The sequence below is a fragment of the Pygoscelis adeliae genome, unplaced genomic scaffold, assembly GCF_000699105.1.
Source record: "Pygoscelis adeliae isolate BGI_AS28 unplaced genomic scaffold, ASM69910v1 Scaffold189, whole genome shotgun sequence".
Classification (NCBI taxonomy): domain Eukaryota; kingdom Metazoa; phylum Chordata; class Aves; order Sphenisciformes; family Spheniscidae; genus Pygoscelis; species Pygoscelis adeliae.
The window spans coordinates 489,709-505,943 of record NW_008825543.1 but is presented as its reverse complement, the minus strand read 5'-3'; the positions used below and the strand labels follow the sequence as shown (position 1 = coordinate 505,943).

Here is a 16,235-nt window from a genome sequence, read left to right as displayed (position 1 = left end):
CTAGTCTAACATAGTGTTTCAAATCTTTCCTACCCCAGTGAGGATTAGAACAAATAAAGTTATCTGGAGACAGCTTAAGTTGCACCAAAACCCAACTTGTACTCTAAATGTGGGAAGGGGGAAGGGAGAGGGAGAAAGGGACAGGACTTTTCCTTCTGATGACTGGAAAGGGCAGTAATAAATGGGGTGAGTGAAAGTCAAATACAGATTACACGTTAACATCCAGAAATATTGAAAGATTGTTTAAAAACTGTTGATAGCTGACACTCTACATATTTAGCATGTGCCACTGATTTTTCCACAGTACCTGGGCACCCAGAAGCTACACATGGAAACAGCAGTCCAATGCCATAATACTTTTTATTGTGAAATAGTAATACAAAACTTCCTAGAATAAGGACAGCCTTACTGTGTAAGTCAGTTATCAACTCAATGCTATTATATTAAGTGCATCAGTACAAGGGAAAGTGTGGTTCCATTGGACACGTTACGACCTGATCAAAACAAGCTGCCAAGTTGGTTAGTATTTTAAAGCCTTAAAGTGCTCAAAGATAGCAGTTTCCTCCACAAGACTACCAATAGGTTCTCTAATTTTGACACTAGTATTAATCATGTTCAGGGAAGATGTATTTTGGAAGCAAAACTCTCACACCAAACAACGTAAGCAGTGCTGTGAAAAGTGTTAGGTCAGTAAGTCATTGCATTTCAACAGGATCAGACACTTTCTTCAGTTAATTTTACCGATCACCTTTGTAGGAACTGTAAGAAATAGAGATCAATTTCTATAGCTTGTATATAAACGCAACTTCTATATAAACCAACATGTCAAGAACAGACATACCAAAATTCACAAATCATCAAAAGTGCTGTGCTTTCTCTTTTTTTTTTCTTTTAAGCAATTAAAATGACATGGGAAAGTCACTTTGCAAGTCTTCTACAAAAGCATCACTTTCTGGTGAAGATTAGAGATAAAGTAAAAGTAGGGAAATAACACTGACCAATATAGTTCAATCATTTTATGTTCCTGGAGGAATTTCATTCTGACTTTGAGGAGATATTCAATATCTCTTTACTTAAACAGAAAGAAGTGGTAGACCACTGTTACAGGTTGTACTAAGGGGTTAAAATACAACTTGAATTTTGCATAATCTGTGTAAAAAAGATATGCTTGACATTTTGGAATGTCACCTTTCTTTATAGAATTATAGGCAAGATTTCTCCAATAAAACATAAGCCAGTTATAAAACTATAACTTCACATCAAAATTTTAAAAAGTTGTTAAAAAAATGTTTGATTATTTACATATCACACAGAAGAGCCTGCATGATCCTGTGGATTGTGTTGCTGATCAGACTCTATTTTAAAACCTGGAAGGGGCTGGGCCACCTGATCTGGTTGCACAAGTCCTGATATTGAAGAAACAGAGGAGGAGAGCACCCCTGTTGTAAGCTGCATTTCTATACCTGGTTCTTCAGACTCTATTTTTACACTCACACACTGGGGTTCACCTTCTGACTCTGTCTTTCCAGGAGTACTACTGTTCAAGCTTGAATTGCTTTCTGCATTTTGAGAAGTCTCCCCCACAGGGTGATACTGTTTAAGTCTTATGTGCCAGGCTAAGCTGCAGACTGCTGACACTGTTTTGAACTGATGAATGACATTTCTAGGGATGAAGTAGATGTCATTGTCACACAACTGAATTCTAGCATAGCGAATGCCTTCCCGTCTCATTTGGTTTAGTTTGGCTTCATCCACCCATTGAACACACTGAGAGAAGGAAAGATGGTAAAGTTAGTGGTATACTCTGTTTAGAGGAAACAATTCAGTATCCACCTATTTTCAACATACTTCATGTCTAAATCAGAATGTTTCTGTTTAACAGGTAAAACTTCAAATTTAAATGAGAAATGGACTTTTTAAATATAATTTATCTAAAGATGTGCACATCTTAGGAGAGGACAGTGAACAGCTAAGAGCATTCTACAGTTGTAGTTGAAAACAGTAGGTTCGACATGAGGCTGCATTGCTTTGGCTGACAGGACTGAGTTTAGATGCCTTCACATCCTAAGACAACATCAGTATATCAGAAAAAGTAGAAACAGGCGTACCTAATTGTTTCTATAGCACATATCATGACTCACAGCATAAATCCCAGCTTGGTGGAAAGGAAAAGTAGTTGGACTAGATGATCATCGTAGGTCCCTTCCAACTGAACTATTCTATTCTGAAACATGAGAAGGGCCGTGAGCTGAGGGCCACTGAGGATACAAAGGGGCTGGCTACACAGTGAACCTGAAAACTGTTAGAAGCTACTTGCAAAATGCTAAGAATGAGCTGTCACTAGGGAAGATTCAATACCTGTGACACTGGAGGTTCATGCAGGTCCAACTGAAGTCTCTGCACAACATCAGTGAAATCTTCAGCATGAAAACAAACCACATCTTTGGTTATACGAGGCTGGTCACTCCTAGAAAAAGATGAGAATTCCAGGAATTTTTAAAGAATTTGATTTATAGAAAATTATAGCTCTTTCCAGCAGAAAGTTTCATTGAACCAATGACCTACTTCAGTTTTACACTGCGCACGAAGTCTCATCACTTCTCAATACACATTATTTTGAAAAGGAGGTATAATTCATAGATTCCTTTTTTTTTCCATTGTACTTCTTCCTTGATGCATGCACAACAGAAGTGATATTTTCGTGGACAAATACTATACTGAAATGTCCGAGAACTAGGTTCAAATTGCCACTAAAGTTCTCTGCATGTTCTAGGAACCACAATCTGCCTCAATTCTTCCATTCTATAATTAGACAGAATAATTCTGTATTAAGGGGAAAATGTAAAGTAACAAAGTAACTCTGAAGCCGAAGCAATGAGGAGCTGGGCTTTATTCAACAGCTGTGAATCAGAGTAAAGGAAGTTCTGGCACCTTTTATTCATATGAAAAATCTAATGATATTGCTAATGATGCTATCCAATTTCTACTGTAATTGCTAGAAATAACTATGATGCAAATCTAGTTTCTGTGCAAGGTCAACAGCAATGTCCTGGGTACATGAAATGAGAAAGCGCTGTAGCTGTGAAATTAATTACATTGAGTTCTTAGATTACTGTTAAAGAAGTTAGCATTAATATACCTATTCAGGAAAAGAACAATCACAGATGATGGTCCAGGCATGGTACCTTAAGGCTTATTTTGTATGTCACTAAAGTTTTCCGCAAACTGCTGTTACAAGTTTTCTACTGCCTCAAGAGGGAAAAATAGTAGGTATACAGCTTGTGTTTTTCAAGCTCTGGACAGCATTTGTCTCATTACGGGGTTTAAACCATTTCTTTGATTAGGCTTGTTTTCCAAGAAATTTTCCTTTTTTAAGAGAGAAAATGTTTAGCATTACCCCCTCCTACTAGAAATAGTTGCATTTCAGTGGCACTTACCATTCCCCAAACTGTACAGCCTTCAGAACACCTACAGCAGCTGTACTCTGCCAGTCAAACCCTTGACCCACATGATCAGCGTGAGCTCTTGTTCTGTCTTCAAACAGAACCTCACGGGGCTCACTGGTCCGAGGTAGGTACTGGAGATTCTTTATTTCGTTCATTGACCTACAACATGATAAAAAGACATACTAAAAAATGTTTCAGACTACTCAAAAATAAATACTTGTATTAAAATAATCTTGAAGTGTTGTGTGCTGCAGACTTCAAAATCAAAGAGCGAAGCACTTCCCTCTGATTTCTTCTAGGTGTTTATTTGACAAAAGATTGAAACAAATACAGCAAAGTACAATTCAGGTTATGAGATCAAACTTTATAAAACAAATCTGATCATAAAAAAAATTTTTTTGCTCACTTTGCTGAAAGAATTCTTCCAGGAATTTAATGGTATGTAAAACAGAGCTATTTTAATAGATACTAACTTTTAGTTATTTGGGAGTATGTCCAAAAATTCTGCTTGAAATTACAATATAAAATATGCTTCCAATTCTTTATCTCCTAAAATTTGTTCTATAGCACACTCTGTCTGAGAAAGATAGCAAGTACCTATGTATACCACAATACTTCCTAAGAAGGCAAACAGTATTACAAGTGCTTTAGTACTAACACTAAAATGCGACATGCAGTGTAAGGATCTCTGCTGTTTTAGAGCATTTCACCTGCCCCCATCACTGAATTAGTTCTTTCCACAGAAAAAAGATGAATAAAACAAGTCTCCTGAAGGATAATAAAAAGAGGTTTCAATCTGAAGAAAGCATTGATCTAGGACATACTACTATGAAAAGTGGTGAAATAAAATAACCATCACAAATAACATATTTGTCTTATCCACTGAGCCAATTTGAAACAGAAATTAAAATGAAACTTAAATCTGTGAATTAGCCTTATGAAGAACTAGTTACATATAAAGTATTTAGGTTTTGTTCTCAAATCTAACACAGACATAACTGCAGTGTTTTACCTTTAATACCGAAAGGAAAACAAAACATTACCGGCGCCGTTTGAATGGCGATTTTGGCATATCAGCTGTTGGGATCATCTGCTCTCCTGGTCTCACCCACATTATGGGACCATCATCACTTTGTGACCTGCACTGAAGTCTGAGACTAGAAAGAGTACCCCAGGGCAAAGTCATCTAAAAGAAAACAAAAACAAAACAACCCACAAAACACACATAACACAAAACACTGGGTGAGATAGAAAAATTAAATGATGCCTTTGGTAAAACTGGCTCAAATTTGCTGTCAGAAGAATTGCATAGAAACTAAAATAAGTTTGAGAGGTAAAACGTATTCCAAGCTAACTTTATCAAACTTAGTTTTTAGGGAAGTAGTTGATTATGTAGTGCATATTATAAACTATATTTAATTTTTTAATTATTCACACAACTGTGGCTACCTAATTCAGTACCTTTTGTTTGGACACAGGAAAGAATGTACCTCAGTAGCCCAAACAATAAGCACATCAATAGAGAAAATACTTTATGGTTTCTAATTACTTCTAAATATATGAAACTTAGTAATTGTTTAAGTATCTATAGCGCTCTAAACAAGACACCACAAGTTACTGCTTACTCTGAGAAAAGGAGATTCTTCTAACATATCTAGAAATTCTGGGAAGTAGTCCCCAACTTCTTCATCCACTGCTCCAACAAGACTGATCTGCCGCATTGGTCCTGCTCTGTAGGTTCCACAGCAGTACGTTCGATTGACCTGAGTGGCCAAAAAGGAAAAGGCAATACCACCACAGCTTTAGTTCTGTTACAAGAGATTAAAATTGACTGATATAATACACTAGGCCACAGCAGAGATGAATCTTGGATTCATCTACATGACTCATCTACATCTATTTCATTAGAGATGCCTTTGGGAATATGCACAGAGACTGCTTAGAACAGATGCCCATAGGGTATCCCGAGAGAAAAGAACTCCTGTCTGTATTACTGATAGGAAATACTTCTAAAGTTTGAATAATAGCAAGTTCTATTTGACTAATTCAGGAACAATTCAACACTTCCAGGCTGACTTGAGAAATCCACTACGCAAAGTTTCATTGTGACTCAGTCCTTCACCAGTTAACTCTCCACTAATTTGTGCAGTTGACTGTCGCTTCTACATTTCAAACTGTATGCTATTGAAATATGTGCATTCTTCATTTCAGTCATGTCCTATAGGTCTTTTCCCTATGACTGTAGTGAAAAATGTAGGTGTCCTTCATGCAGTGGTTCTGGTAACATCGCTATAGCATATACATAAAATTGGACAAAAATTGAGGAAATGAGAGGTCTAGCTAGAAATCCAGTGTTCATGTACAACAATTTTAGGATTACCATTTGCAATATAACCTGCTGTCTCTGTTGTGGCCAGAAACACTTTATCTCACTTACAGCTTTTGCCATCCTCTGTAGCACAGACTGTCCCACTTTCCCAGGTCATCTGGAAACTTTCCTTGCCAGTTTCCTGTTTCTGGAGGAGAACCACTGGCAAGACTCCAGTGTTCTCTACTCTCATCCTACGGACTGCAGCTATAACATGCCATATGGCCACAGAGTAGGTTGTATGTAGATGCAGCACCTATTCAATCTTAAAAGATAAGAAAATCTGCCATAATTAGTCTGTTTTGCATACTCAGTTGTGTCTGAGCTCCAACCTTCCATCACTCTTCAACAGCCTCTCTACATTCATCAAGCAGTTCTAGTGGTGAAAAACTACAGCCAATCTCCATGGCTAAGTGGTGGGACAGGTACAAAGGACAGAGGGTTACTGGTAAATTTGCAGTTTTATCGTCATGTTCAGAAAGTGTGATACCTTTTATAACTCCATTTATAGATAGATGTATGAAGAGCTTAGTTTTAAGTTTTGCAGTTTAGCCAACAAACCAGATGTAAACTACTCCATGAAGTTGTTAAAGATACATTAGGAGAGACTAATAAAACAAGAGTTACAGTTACTGCTGCAATTTTATCCTCTAGCAGCAACCATAGATATTTAGCTTCTTAATCATAGGAGTTTAGCTCACTCCTATTTCCAGAGTCCTCCTTTCTTTAGCTTTGTATATATGCAGTTGGCAGTTCTGCACTGATTGCACAAATTCACATTTTAATTAAAAGCTAAGTAGGAGCCAAAGACGACTTCACATATAGCTTTATTCCTCAGCCCTAAGCCGACTGCTGCACCACATCACCTCTACTTGCACGTGTAGAAGTTTACATCCTAAGTCACTCACAGAGCATTGTGCAGCTCAAGCACTCTACCTTCAAGTCCATCAAGACCAGCAGCAGCAGCTGAATGAGCACATACTAACTTTCTGGTTTTGACCATACAGATTTTATGAACCAGGCACTATCTTCAGAGGCTGCTAATTCTTTTTGGCTGTTGCCCTAAGAGAAAGTTAAGTCTCCAAATCCTGTTAGAACATTACTGGTAAAGGTTCATATCTAACACCAGTAAAGTGGAACGATTCCACCAGCTAGCTAGAATGCAATTCAGAGCAGCAGTACTGGAAAACCATAGCATTAGTCTAGTTTTGTGTGCCTATGGGAGAACTAAGGACTGAAATGCTCTGGTATTTAAGCCAGTTAAGTTTAACTGCCTGGTACTATTAAAGTAAGTGGAGATAGACTACTTCCAGATGAGAGTTGTTCTACTGAAACCACCTGTTGAGTATTCACTAGTGTTTCACAGGTGTTTGTCACAAGTTAAAATGAATTATAATAGCATATGCAGTTTTTCCTTGTAATGTTTTCAAAGGGAATTAAAAACTAGAAGCTTTAACATTTTTTTTTAATGCACTGGCATACAATGAAAAAATAAAAAAGAATTCAAGAGCTGTAAAGGAGACACTGGAAATACTTTAAGGAAATCTTGGATTTCAATGTTTTGCTAGTTTTTAACAGAACTTAAAGAAACAGATAGACTTGAGAATGAAAACCAGGATGTGTTTACACTGAAAATATGTACCAACTCATGGCAATTCCCAGCAGGCTGTAGTATTCATCCCAAGCACCTCAATCACAGGGGAAGTAGTCTACTAGTTTAATATGCTGTAAAAAATTCCTTCACATATAGTTTCTATCTCATCGTTAATTCCTCCAGAGCAGCACAAATACTAATACCACTGGTTAGGTTAGTGGTCTCAAGAATATGGAGTATGCTAAGACCTTGTGTGTAGTAACAAGCATGTTCATGACCATGTAAAAGAACAGGCATTTTACTCATGGGACACTAAACCACCCACCTGTAAAGGAAAACCAAGTAACCTGCTTGCTGCACCTTCTTGCAAACTACTTTGACATTTCATCTGCAAAGTGCTCTAGATGCACTCTTAACAGCTACATTAATTTCACAGCCATCTTCATGCACCCCTCTTTTCAGGAAAGAAAGGTAAGACTATGAAATACCTGAAGTCACCCTGAGAAAGGTCCTAGTGGATATAACAAAATTTCTTATTTTTGTTTAAAGTTCAATTCTTGTTTAGGAACTTAGCCTGTGTCATTCCAGTTTACATGGCTGTCAGAAGTTAATAACTTATTGCCACAGCACCTTCATTGCTGTAATTTGTTCACTATGCTTCTTTAAAAAGATCAGTGGATCGTATGAGTACTAACTGCCACTATCTATGGATCAGATCATGCACTATCTTTACTGCTATAGAAGGACCATTAGGCTAGTAAGGCCACTCGGGTGTCCTGTGCCCTTTCAAAAGGCCAAACAACTATCACTACCCTATGTATCCCCTACTCCATACAGTATCACACTAAGAGTGAAGCTATAGGCATGTTTAAAATTAGCTTTTTGGTGTTAATGGAGACATTTTATAGCAGCTGAATGATGTGCCTATCAGTGTTTCACACACTTGAGTGAGAATAGAAGTAGACAGCATCAGTGTTTCCTGTAGAAGTTACAGATCTAGTATTTGTATGTTACCGAGATAATTCAGACCACTGCCTCATGAAGGGTTAAGCAAGCAGTATACCTATACAGGATAAGAAGAGGACATGCAGATGAGACATAAGCTTGAGACAAATGAGGTTACATTTCAGAAGTTTCTCTCTAGTTTCAAGAAAAGCATGAATCAGTTGACAGCGACAATATTTTAGTATGTCAAGTCAGCTATAAAACCAACCATGCAAACACTTTGCTACAGGAAGAAAGCAAGAACACAAGAAGGCTTACTATTTACAACAGAAGGAGGAAAGGAGGACAGTGTGACATGCCATTACAGCAAGGGTTATGTGTTTGACTAAAACCTGTCAGATATTTCAGTAAGACCACCAGGCATTATTTGTATGGCTTAAGTGATAAACCAAATTAAGTTTGCAGTACAGATGCACAATTTCACCATTTCACACTTTGATAGCTTCTACTAAAAAAAAAAGAAATTGACCTTCCAGAATAAGAGACCTTTTTCCAGGAGTAAGAAAAGTTAAGGTGGAGCAGACAACCAAATCTGATATGGTTCATTAACCAAAGCTGTCAGGAACAGAGTAACCTTTTCTGACAGTGTGTTGCAGAGTAGGAAAACTTATCCTATTATCACCTGTTGGCTGCTTCTCCCACCTCCTTCCCAGAAGCAGCTTATGCAAAACCTACTTCCCTCAACTCTTCCCTGGCCTGTTCCCAGAACCCCCACTCCTTTGTGACAGTTTAACTGTTCTTTGGACCATATAGAGAACTGATCAGGCAGTTGATAATTTCTTCTTGGAAAAAAAAAACTGAAGTGGTTTTTCAAGTCTAGATATATTCCAATTCACTGAGTAGACCTAGAAGCAGTTGTACTGAAACAACTGATAGGGAAAACAAGAGTTCATTCTCGCTGCACTGCTAAGAACTTTCAAATTGAAGTATGCCCTTATGTGGAAAAAGCTTACACATCACTGTTCAGTGATTTGAGTCTTGAAAGCTCTTAGCCCAAGTGAATAGCTCCAAACTAAAGCTTAGCTTTAGCACTAAAGTATTAGAACAAATAAGCCAGAGCCAATGCAAGCAAAAAATCCAGAGAACATTGACGCTTAATTATTTTAATATACAGAAACCAAACAGTTATACTACAAATACACATTGGAATGCTTTGTTATAAACATCCAGTTTACATTGTCCTCACTGCCCTGAGAACAGAGGAATTCACCTTGCAAGGGAGTTAATTATCACTAGATTTTTATGAAATCTTCCAGATTAAAGTCCTTATTTTGAATTGGAGACACTTCCTACTAAAATTCAGTTTGTCTGAAAAGGTACACAAAACAGCTGAATGTTGTACAAGCCAAAGGTCACATTAACTTCCAGTTTACAGATCAAAGTCTCCAGGACTCAAGACTACCTAATGCTCGAAATCCCCTTGCCACAGTATGGTTCAGTACAGCAAACAAGTTCATACATACAGAAGGTTCAACCTAGAATGGAGATGACTTAACTGAGCATCTTCAATTAAAAATAATATCAGTATTACAGCATACAACAATACTGTAATATGCTTAATCTGCAAAGGCATAACTATAAAGCGCTTGTGTTGTACAATTTCTCATACAGGAAGGTCCAAAAGTGAAGCTCAGCCAATCTGTTCATTCCTCAACAGCACTGCCAAGGAATAGCAGTAGAATAGCCAGACTTATCCTCCCTGTGCTTTCTTAAGCAGAGCATTTTAGCCTTCTCTATTTAAAGATAAGCTAGCTTGCAAAACTTGAGTTTTAGCAGCATGCAGCTACCATAGTTGAATCCACCAGCAATTTAAATGCATCCTTCAACTAGATATTTTACCATCACCTATATTCTCTGAAGAGTCCTGTTTCAGCTGTCTTAAGAGTTGTGACAACTATACTTCTGTTTGCTCAGTGTGTGAACCACACTAACATATTTCAGCCAGAGAAGATTAACCAGGTCATGCTGAGGCTGGGTTTAGAGAGGTGTTTTTGACCAACTGAACCTTATGTCATGACTCAATCAAATTTAGACAGTACTTAGAATTAACTGAAATATCAGCACGGACTATAGCCCAGTGAAGCCTCTTATTTATTACCATATGTTCCTCACATGTATTTATAGTATAAGCTATTCATGTTCACAAGACAGACATTCACCAAGAAAATGTGTAATTGTTAAATATCCAGTTGGCACTGTTTAGCCATTTTAGGGAGTCATCACATGTACTCAGAGTAAATTAGAATGTAATCATGATGTCAAAGAACATAGATAAATCACTAATACAGAAGACTTTAAAACCTAACCTGTGGACAAGTTTCACACCTGCAGAGCACAGGTATGTACTGTGCGAAAGTGTTCTTGCTGATAGCAGCAGTTTGTACGCTCATCAGACAGACTGGTTTTGGAGTACTATGCACTCTGACGCAGCTCTGTCAGCGCAAAGAATTACTTAAATCAAGAAATAGAAGCTGGTTTGAATTAAGCGCTGCAGCAGCTATTCATTGTCAAACAAATTCATAAGCTAAATGTCAGAATTACTAATTTAATGGTATCTATGATGAATGCTGGAAAGTATTCAAAGACTCTGCAAGTGACCATGCAGTAACTTTCTGTAAAGCAGTAACTGTTTTTCCATTGCAAATCTTGCTTATAAGCATTTGATAGACTCTGGAGAGATCAATAGCCCATCCACAAGCATTACCATTTCAAAAACCTGTTGCTAAAGAAAGTCTGTTCCAATAGTACTGAAGTGCACTCCACTACAGAGTTTCAGGTTTTTCCTTCCAATTGGTGAACCAGTGAAAGTAATTTAAAGTCTTTATTCAAGACCTTAAAGTAATCAGCAGTTTGAATCTGTTCTCAGACTAGGCTAAGCAAGAAGAGGTTTTATTCCATCTGAAACAAATTTATCTAAACTGTAATGTTGCTGTACGTTCATAGATAGTTCTAAGCTTGATCACAAGAGTCAAATGCAAGGGTTTTTCATATGGGAATCTTGAAATTAGCTTAGTTATTACTGTTGCATCCATTTAAGTTACATGGAGATACAGTTTGAGAATTTAAGATAGTTTAATCCTACTATGGAAGTCAAGGTAGTATATAAAATGAAAGCCTTTTTCAAAGGCAGTTAAAAAGATACTCTAACCACCCCTCTGAAGCTGGAAAGTTTAAACACCCAGCACCAGCTACTGATACAATTAAGATGTTAAAAAACTTATTTGTTGTGAATGATATACTAAAACCTGAAAAGTAATGTCTTTTTTTTCCAAACAGATCTATTGAATAGAAAAAGCAGTGTTAGTATTTGCAATCTAGACAACTCTTAGTACAGACTTGCCTATTGATTTGAACAACGTCAGTGTTCTCCCAAGTTTAGAAGATCAGCTCAAAGTCTGCAAGAAGATCAGTGCAGATCTTCTACAGGTCACAGTTAGCAGTGTCTGAAATGCGATTCACCAACTACCAGTGGGCACAAAAGCTTTAAGCAGAAACAGGAATAAACAGCACAGTAGCAGTAGTCCCAACATCATCTTTTTTCATCTGCTTAGAAAAAAATTTGTGCTTCACCTATTTTAGGCCATCCCTGCTCTGGATTAATGAGATTAATTGAATCTAGGTGTTGTGCAACTTATGCCTTTAAACAGTTCTTACCTGAGAGTGAAAATTTGAAATTGTTGTTGTTTCAATGTCCTTCTTGCCCAAAATTTCCATTTTCACTGGAGTGTTAGGAAAGTTAAAAGCAAAGTAATCCAGGAAGTCTGGTAAATAAGCAGCTGCTCCATGTACTATGGCTAAAGCATAGTAGGCTGCATTTTTATCATTTTCACTGAATGACAACGCAAGAAACTCTTCTGCAAATCTCTCCATCTCCACTGGAGACAAAAATGAGAGTTCATCCATGTAAGCATGAAGGACCAGAGCACCACCATTGGACTGATGTTCTTCATGAATGAAGTTACTAAATTTAGTGCCAGTTTTCAAGAAGCTGCTGCGAACAGAATGCTCCTGGTGTGTCACAAATGGTGTTTGTACTCCCTGGGGTATTCGGTATTCCTGCATACCCAAATTCAGTCTGCAGAGTTGCTCATCCTTCAGATACCTGAAGGATTCCTTGTTCATTTCTAAGTTATCACACTGTCCTTGAGACAGAGTCTCTTTGTCAATGCGAGTGAGTCCAGCACACACTGTCTGCACTTCTTTGTTGTACATCTTCAGGCGTTTTCCCCTCATATCTTCCCGGTGTTTCTTTTTCTTTTTTTTCTTTATCTTCTTCATAATAAGACCATCAGCTCGCTGGGTTTTGCCATTTTCATCGGGAGTTTCTGGCAGCAACAATAAAGAGAAGATTAGAGTTCTGCAGTTGCAGCATATTCACCCAAAAAGAATTAAGACCTCTCATTTGCTAAAGCTGTCTATTCCCAGGAAGACTGACCAATAGTAATACCTTGACTTTTGACTTACAATACTTAATTATACAACAAAAAATGCAGTACATCTAGTTATTATGCAAAGAAAGCCTTGAATTAAGGAAAGATTCCAAAACTCAAGCTTAATATTTTAGAAATATTTCAATTTTTAATAGATTTATTAGAATACCTTTAGAAGAAGTCCATATTTCAGAACATCTATAATTAAGTACATTAATAACTTCTGACATTTAAGGCAATGCCATGCAGGGGAAGAGGGTAAACAAGTATGCGTAACATTTAAACATCAAGACTTTCATTACAGAACACTTCCCTGATTTTGGATACACAATATAGAAGCAAAACAGAGCGTAACTGAAGAGGTACAAGCATTATCGACATTTAGAGGTAAAAATCCTTAAAGCAGTTAGCTTTCTGGCCAAAAAAAAAATCTTAGACTGCTGATCTTTTGTATTAAAGGATCCAAATCATCACATCCACATCTTCAGCTATCTTTTGTTAGTCTTATAGTTAACTATTCAGTTAATTCAGAGCTAGAAATTAAGAGGTGGTTGTTTTTTTTTTAAACGTTAATCAACCTGTAAAAGGCTGAAGGCCAAGAGATAAAACGTAAAGAAGTAGTTCTGTTAGACAAAGTGTCATAGTTTAATTGCTCATCTTTTAGGAATAAAAACTAATTCAAATAATATTTAGCAAGCAACCATGGTAGTTAGAAATCTTGATGGTCCAGCTGTTAAAACACTCAATTGCCAAGACAAGATTTTAATCTGCCTGAATCAAAGAACTATTTCAAGCCAACAATGCACATAAACCTCTAAGAGCCATATTACCAGGATAGCTATGGGGATCAGATTTTTTATCAGAACAAGCGCCTGCTGAAGGTAACATCTGACTAGAAGATGCAATAGCTAAAGTTTTTCAGTTTCCCGCAGCACAGGGCTTTACACTAACAAAATTTCCTTTCTTTGTCTGCAAAGCTATCAAATTTGTATTCCCTCTTTATTCTCTTGCAATACTTGAAGTTAAAGAAAAAAAACATGTTCTCATCCTAAATCCAAAACACAGCATTGTACCAGCTACTAGGAAGGAAATTAACTCTATCCCTTCCGAAACCAGGACACTGATCTATAAGAAAAGGTGTAGTGATAAATACATGCAGCTTCAAGTTATTAGTCTAACCACAGTATTTAACTATATCATTACTGGTTTGGTCTCAGAGCTCTTTAGTAAAGAGGGTTGACCTTCATAACAGCCTGGTGTAATGAACAGAATTACTCATGAAGCAAAGGAAGAGTTGATTGCTTAATACTAACTTCATACAATCGTCTTAGGACCTGAAATACAAGTTTTCACAGTACTGCTGTTAGCCTTTACAAACAGCAAATGCCCTTATTTTTATATTACAGCTAGGGAAACCAGGAAAATAAAGGTGGTATCACTTGTTTTGGTAAGTCAAGTGAAACAGTTCTTTGAATAAGCTTTTCTGGAAGTCTCAGAAGTTAAGCGTGCATAAGCTTACTCAATCACTAAGCTCTCAAGTACAGATACTGCTTTACTAACTGCAATGAACATACTAATCACACAGAAGATCTTTGTTCTGGTGGGACCAGAGATTCCAAGCTGAAACTAAACAAGAATTTCATGCCACCACTGAGCTGTTGGGAATACTTCCCTGTAGATGTTTCTAAGTTAATTTTTGGTTGTTAAAGGTGTCTTATTTTAAGCATTTCTAATTTTAGATATAGTTTAAAAACCTCAGACATGAACTAGTTTTAATTCAGAGTATCTTCCTGCTTGAAGATACTCCCTAACAGCAGACAGACACGTAGCACTCTTTGCATTTTGGAACTTCCAGTGAACACTGGTCTATTTTCAGGATAAAAGCTATCCTGACCACTGCTGCATCCACTGAACACAGCAGAGTCCCACTACTACAGTGAGAGTAACCTCTGTATTAAGTGAAGCTAGAGAGTGACATTATGGTAACACCTGATAATCTTGAAGGAAATATAGTTTTAATTATTCCTTTAAATAAGTGGAAAGCCTCCAGTACCTCAAACACAAAGAAAGCTATAGCCAGGCCATCAAACTATGGGCTCCCACAGTGAGGTAGAACAGCAGCAGTGCCAATAACTCAGCTGGTCTAAAACTATTAGACATCACATAACTGAACACACTAGATGTTCATTGTCACCTGTGGCCAAAGATAAGAATAGTATAGTCAAAGAAACAGGCAGTTTAATTAGATTGTATGAAGAAATAAGAACTGATAGTGAAAGACAAAGAGAAATCCATCCCCATCTGGAAACCCACTAAATATGCAGTCTAGGACAAGTAGTGAGAGCTTCAGATTTCCAGTAGGCAAACAGCTTTCTTTTGCAAATCTGGAATTCAGACAGTAATTTTAAGAGTGTTTAAGCCTTCATTAAAAGAAAGGCTCATTTGATTACTGGGTTAGAACTGACATACAGCAACACTCCTAGTCTACAAAGATATACTACTTCTGTAGTTTTATCAACATTTATCAAGCTAAAGATTGAAATTTGCAGTCCAGTAGCTTTTATAGTCATTATTCAAACATAGTGGTTTAGAAGCATTAAACAGCAGTGAAAAGTCTCTCCCCATAATAGTTTTGCCCATTCTTAAGACAGTACTATCTAGAGTTTACACTACGGACCTAACTTTTGTAAGCACATGCACCTTTGGTTTCTTTGGCACAATACCTTCACATATAGTCCTGGAGCATAATTCACAACATAATATCTTTATTACAGCAGCTTTTGCAATTGCTTTTTATCTATGCTGCTCACACTAAGAGGCTTTTTACTATCACAAATTCGTAAGCAGAACCAAAACAGTCATTCTGTACTGTTAAAAAAAGAGACACCTCCCCCAAAATCCAGAGACATTTTGGCCTTCCTATTAGAGAAATCTCAGGGCGTTTATTAAAAACAAAAACCAAACAAAACAGAGCAGCAGCTTCTCAGTTCTAGTATATGTTAATGGAAGCATAGTAGGAAGAAAGCTTTACTATCAAAGCATTTGTGTTTTGAACTTGCCATGAGGGCAATTCTGAACAGCAGCTCTAGGGCAAGAGCAGCACCACCAGAGCTCCCACTGCCCGCACACAGCGCCTGCAGCTCGGGTCCCTCTGCCACACACGCCTGGGCTCCGCGCTCAGTCCTAGAGTGGAAGAAGCGTCGTGCCCCGCTACGACAGGAGGCAGCGACAAGGACTACTCAGTCCACGGTCTGCTCACGCTACCTTGCATACCTCCGCGCGAACACACACAGGTACGCTCAGGGCTCCGAGAGCAGCGAGCGTTTTTCTCCGCTCCCGCCTTCGCCCGGGCGGGCGAGGCCGAGCGAGCGGCTCCGCCGCACCGCTCCGAC

General features: G+C 37.8%; 1 protein-coding gene across 1 annotated transcript; it reads right to left on the bottom strand.

Moving 5' to 3' along the window:
* Positions 1-341: 341 nt before the first annotated feature.
* RSBN1 (round spermatid basic protein 1) lies at positions 342-16,114 on the bottom strand. The gene is made up of 7 exons (XM_009331969.1): positions 16,108-16,114; positions 12,068-12,738; positions 5,072-5,209; positions 4,490-4,632; positions 3,438-3,605; positions 2,359-2,467; positions 342-1,767 (listed from the first exon to the last, which is right to left on the bottom strand). The coding sequence occupies exons 1-7, from the start codon at positions 16,112-16,114 to the stop codon at positions 1,306-1,308; spliced, it is 1,698 nt and encodes a 565-aa protein (XP_009330244.1). The 3' UTR covers positions 342-1,305.
* Between the last annotated feature and the right edge of the window lie 121 nt (positions 16,115-16,235).